Genomic DNA, 6000 nt, shown 5'->3' on the forward strand with positions numbered 1-6000 from the left:
AGTTTAAAAGAAATTCATGTCTATTGTAGAAAAGTGAGCAAAATCTGAAACAGGCAGAAAAATACAAATCATTAGCATCCTCCTCCAAAAAGGGACCATCATTCTTAATTTTGGTCTTGTCACACCTTAGGTTCTCTTTGTCAGTGAGTGCCCTTTGGGGAGGAATACTAGGGCGGCGAGGGCGAGGGGGATAGGCCTTTCCATAAATGTGGGGCCAGGTCCTCAGGAAGACTCTTCGCTCATGGTGCCAGCACAACCATCCTTCCTAGCAAAATTGTGACTCCCCATAGGGGCCTCTCTCTGTGCCTGGTGTCAGTGCATGTCTGTGAAGGAGCCACTAGGAGCAGTGGAACAGTCAGAATTTGAGATTCCACTGAATGCACAGTAGGCTAGAAGCCAGACAGTTCACAGGGCAGGGGAAGTGGTTTTCAAAATTCCTTGTACACTTGGCCTTGGTGATGTATCTTACATTCATCTTAGATCTGCTTACCTGCTGTATGAGCTGCTCTGTCAAAACTGAAGCAGGAAGGGTGGCTGCATTTAAACCTTCCCTTGTACTAAGGCTGGTCCTACTTCTGCAATGAACTGTGCAAACTTGGAGCTCAGTTTCTTGATGTGGAGGGTGGAGATGAGTAATGCCCACCCCTCAGGGGGGCCATAATGGTAAAGACAGGTGTTGGTGGGTCATGGTCAAGGTGAGCTTCTTTTTGTCTCTGAGAAAGATGGTCAAGGAGGGGCCTGACCCTGGCACTGGGAAGCCTGGCCCTGGAGAATGAGGGTGGGGACATTCCAGTCAGCATAGCTGATGTTCTGAAAGCTGATCTCTAGGTGGGTGCCAAGTCTGAGGGACTTTGAAGGCCCTGGTGGGCATGGACCTCGTCTCTCATGATCACTGTCCCCAGGTGGCCTGTGGAAGGATTCCAGACCATGCTAGAATGGCAGGATGACAGCACAAAGCTCATCTGCAACCTGCAGGCATGCCCAAGACAGCAGGGGAATTGGGGACACAGGGGTACTCTTCTTGGTGTGGCCCTCAGCTCTTGCTTGAGATTCCTTCAGAAATTCTAGCACAGCATGCCATGTCTGCCACCACCATCAGCCAAGAGGCAACCATGGGTGAGAGGGACAAACCTGGGCCTGGACCTACACTAGGTGCTCTGCAAACCAACTGCCTCAGAGACTTTTAAAGCCCAGTTCTCCATATCTTTGAGTGATAAATAATATCTAACAGTTCTGCTGATGGAATTGTTAGATCCAAATACCTCAGTAAGTATTTATGTCCCTAGAACTTTATGCCCATTTAAAAAGTACACTTTTTGAAGGGAAAAAAACATTTCTTTTTCATTTCTAAGTAGCTACCATTCCTTTGTAATGGGATTGTGTAGCTGATGGTCTTCATTCAGTGTCTCTAGTCTTGGAGTCATACTGGATGCCACCGCCCTCATTTTATATTCTGCATGGAATTTCATGTGGTGCTTGCAAAATCCCATTTCATAAAGATATGACACCCTGAAAAGGAATGCAGCATGGTCTCATGTTGAAGTGTGAGCTGCTTGAATGGCAGCTGACCGATGTGGCTGGTTTCCCTCCGGTATTTAAAACATCCTTGCACTGCCTTAAAGTGAGTTCTTAGGGGTGTCCTGGCACATAGTTTGGGAGTGTGGATCTGCATTGGATCTGATTAATGATCTGTAATGTGGGTATTATCCCAGTTTATAGAAGTCAAGGCTCAGAGTAGCCAAGATCTTGGCATAAGGCCGCACAGCTGGATTTTTGGGGAGACTAGGCCTCTCTGGTACTCTGATAATCCTTTGGAATATTAACAGATCTCTTGAGTTATACATCTTGGGGCCTTGAGCACTTGTCCTCCCTGTGATGTCTGAAGCCAAATGGATTCAATTTGCCTCTTTTAGGCCCCAGACCCTTCCCTCCCTTCAAGCCCCCCAGGAGACAGAGTGTGGACAATGAGCCTGTTGTTTTTCCTTCCTCCAGGGGGTCCACTGTGTTCTTGCTGTGTCCCAGATCCCATGGGGCTCTCCTTCCTCCCCACCTATGGCTGCCAGAGTAACCGCACAGCCAGTGTGGCTGCCCTGCGCATGAAAGCCCGTGAGCACTCGGAAGCCGTCCTGCAGTCGGCCAACCTTCTGCCATCCACCAGCAGCAGCCCCAGCCCTGCTGCCAAGCCAGCTCCCTCCGACAGCAGCCAGGACAAGACCCCTCCCACCAAGGAACAGAGCGAGGGAGAGAAGAGTGTATGAGGGTCCAGAGTGCCCCCGCCTGCTGTGTCCTCCTCCCTGCCCTCCTGCTTCTCCCAGCCTCAGCCCTGCAAACTCTGATAGCAAGGAGAAGCCTGTTGCCTGGGGCTCGTGGACCCAGGAAAGGATATCAAGCTCCCTTGGTGCCTGGGGAGTCTGACAGTGGGGCTGGCTTCTTGGGTGACAGGTCCTGATGGCACTTGTAGCATCGGAGTCCCTTCTGTGATGAGACCCCTGAGTTCTCATCCAGACCTACAAGTCTTGGAGGGGAGGCAGATTTGCTTGCCCATCACCTTTCCTGTCCCATTCCAGGGCCACCGTTGCAGGTCTTCTCAACCCCAAGAACTATGGCAGGGTCATCCTTGAGAGACATCCAGGGCTGACGTCTTATGATATGAAATGGGACTGTCCCCATGGCATTGGTTAAGAACCACAGAACTGGTAGAATCTCAAACAACTCTTGGCTCAGGCTAGACTAGCAGTAAACCCTTTTCTCTTATTGGGGGGTATTGGTTGTAGGCTTGGTTAGAAGGGGAGAACACGTGGGGTGGGAAAGGGCTGATAGGACAAAGCCTGCTCCAGGGGTACATGGTGCTCTCTCCTAGCAGATCTCACTTGGGCACATCTGGCTGGGCTAATCAGGCTGGCCATGGGTTCCATGAACTGGGGGCCACCATCTTGACACTGGGAGCAAGTGGGGGTCCCCACAACTGAATCATCTACCTGCGGGTTCTGCCTCTCTCCTGGAAAGACCTGGAGGTTGGTAGAGAAGTTGATCAACTGGAAGGCAACTCTCTTGCCCAGGAAAAGGTGAGAGCCCTTGGAGGGGAAGAAGCCCCTAGGAACACCTCTGAAAAAAATACTACATATCTGGATGAACCACCTTCCTCAAATCCCTGGCACCTGGAGGGGATCTCCAGTGGTGATGCTTTTTTTTTGTTTTTTTCTTTTAAACTGGGGAAATCAAATGTAGGAAATGAGACAGAAATGGCACATGTGCTGAGATGAAGCTTGGGGAAGACGGCTTCCTTGTGGTGTGAAGAGAATTAATTCCAAAGGGCCAAATATCATGGAGATTTCTGTTTCTGTCCAGAGTGGCCATTTCTCTCGCGTGGATGGTAACCTCGAAGAGATTGAAGGGGAATTGTGCAATAGCATGAGCCCCGCCCCTTGCCCCATACCTGAAAGGTTATGGGTTTTTGGTGGCTTTTGCTGATGGTGTTCCCATGCAAACTGTCATTGTTTTTATGATGATTACTTTCATTTCAGTTGTAATCAAAACGTTATACTTTCAGATCCCCCCTTTTTAGCCTCCCCCGGAACCCCCAAACCCTGAGTGTATCGTGCCTGTCTATGATTACTGCAAAGCATTTGACAAAACATACTGTCTCCTTTAAAGAAAAAAAAATCAAATCCTTCTTCCTGCTGTATTTTGCTTGTTGAGTACAAAAATGAAACGATTTGCCAAAAAGCGGCAAAGTCGCTTCCGTTTCCCTGTAATTACGAATGTTGGGTTGAGCGATGTAAGCTCAAGCCCTTACGCACACTAACTCTTCAATCTAATTGTTTGATTAAACTCGTATTTCCTCCAGAAAGGTACATAAATAAGTGAACTGTTGGGCAAATTAAGAATACTTAACAGCATTGCATCCGAAAAGTAGTTACGCTGATTAAATTTTGTGTCCTTGAGGACTTTCAGGAAATTACTTTTGATCGTCAATAACACAATTAAGTAAACTACACACACATTAGCATGAATAATTGATAAGAAATTATGTATTACCACGAAGCACTGATTTAATAATTCATGACGCGACACTCTAGTGACTGTGCAAAACTGGATAACATCGAAAAGTCTGCCTGACGTTACGGAAAGAAAGGAAAGAAGCAAGCGCCAAACCTCTGCAGAGATATTGAGTACTTAGTTTTGTTGTACAGAGGCAAAAAAGTAACTGATGCATGATGTAGTTTCTGTTTGTTTAAATACCCAAATAAATTTAGAAGAGTTAAAAGAAAAACGGAAAAAATCAGGTCCTCTCTTTGTTCCTCCTGGCCCTGGGGCTGCAGGGATGGGTGGAGTCTTTTCTTTCCAATTCTCCACTTTGGTCGTTGTGCAAATGGAAACCTTTTAGAAACTTCCAGGAGAGCTTTGAGGCCTTCGCTGAAAGCTTTAGCAGATGCAGACAGAGGTCTCAGTGCAAGCCAAGAGCACTCCCCAGGTGCCCAAGCATGCAGAAGTCAGTCCTTCTGTCCCAGGATGGGTGGACATAGCCTGCCGGATCCCCTTTATGGTTGTCCTTGGTGAAGTAACCTTTTGGGCAGTCATCTCTGGAGCCTCAGTAGTTCACCCTGTCTGCAAAAGTTCATAATGTGACCATAAAAAGGCAGTCAGGCTTCAGTCTGGGAAGGAGGTGCAGGCCCCAGGGATTGACTGATTGATTAATTATTATTATTCATTTATTGGTTGAAACACTCTGAAGAGCATGCCTTAATGCACTCCAGGTTATGGGAATGGAGCCTAGAAACCACTGAAGTCACGACAGGGGCAGCAGCTTCCTCCTGCAGGATGATGGCTCTGAGAGGAGACACAAAGGTGGGGGTGACAGGGTGCGAGGGTGAGTGGTCATGACACAGGACACTGCAGGACTCACGGGATCCCTTCTGCATTCCTTGGTTGGTGCTTTATTTAGGAATAGCCAGCACTTGGCTTCTCAACTGGGTGGAAAGAGCTTCCCTAGACTCTGCTACTGCCTCATTGCCTGGGAACTTTGCCTGGGAGCATCACTAATCTGAAAATCCAAAGTCCAAAATTCTCCAAAACCTAAGGCTTTTTGGGTACCAACATGACACCATAATTGGAAAATTTCACTACATGAAACTTTGTTTCATGCACAAAATTATTAAAAATATTGTATGAAATTACTTTCAGTCTCTTTGTGTAAAGAGTATATTAAACATATAAATTTTGTGGTTAGACTTGGGTCCTCTCCCCAAGATAACTGTCATGTTTATGCAAATATTTCAAAATTTGAAGGAAAAAAGCCCAAAGCAAAAATCTGAAACACTTCTGGTTCCAAGTATTTTGGATAAGATTACTCTTCCCATTTCATAGATACAGAAACCAAGGCACAGGAGGGTTGGGCAACTTCTCCAAAGTGAAATGGGTGGTAGCCTCCAATAAGGAAGAGGGAGAGCTCAGTCCCTTTTCCTGTCACACAGTGAGTGCTTAATAGATGAATTGATGAAATTAACTAGGTGGAGTCTTTAAGGCTCCAAAGGATAATGGAAACTTATGAAGGCCTGTTGAATCAGGCATGTTTGACAGACTGTGAATAGTGGGTAACTTTCTTTGCTTTTGCTTGCTGTTTGTGGGTTCTGTCCTGAGTGGGTTTGTGGAAAGGAAGGATGGCCCACCCCAGGGCCTTGTCAGACCCCACTCAACATCTCTTAGTCTGGCTTGGCAGGGGCAGAGCTCAGCTTCCCCCATTTGATCTGCCTCTGGACCAGTGTATCTGACCTTACCATGTGTTTCAGTCTGTCCCAGAGCAGGCCCAGTGGGGATTCCCAATGTGGATGGTGCCCAGAACTCATGGGCCTCTCCAGTGGTTTTCTAAAGAGGTCACCAAGAAGCGGCTGGAGACTGAATCAATCCACATAATGGACACTCTTCTTAAATTTCTAACTTCACCAGAAAAAGTGAAACATTTGTTGTTTTGGGGTTTGTTCTTCTTGCAATGCTGGGGAT

General features: G+C 47.1%; 1 protein-coding gene across 1 annotated transcript in view; it reads left to right on the forward strand.

The window, feature by feature from the left end:
* The window catches only part of Drgx (dorsal root ganglia homeobox), a 28216-nt gene extending 25878 nt beyond the window's left edge, over positions 1-2338 (forward strand). Inside the window, exon 6 of the mRNA XM_034636983.2 lies at positions 1993-2338. Within this exon, the coding sequence (XP_034492874.2) occupies positions 1993-2258 (266 nt within the window). The 3' untranslated portion in view covers positions 2259-2338. The remainder of the gene's footprint in view (positions 1-1992) is intronic.
* The last annotated feature ends 3662 nt before the right edge of the window (positions 2339-6000 follow it).

Source organism: Marmota flaviventris, chromosome 4 (assembly GCF_047511675.1).
Source record: "Marmota flaviventris isolate mMarFla1 chromosome 4, mMarFla1.hap1, whole genome shotgun sequence".
NCBI lineage: Eukaryota > Metazoa > Chordata > Mammalia > Rodentia > Sciuridae > Marmota > Marmota flaviventris.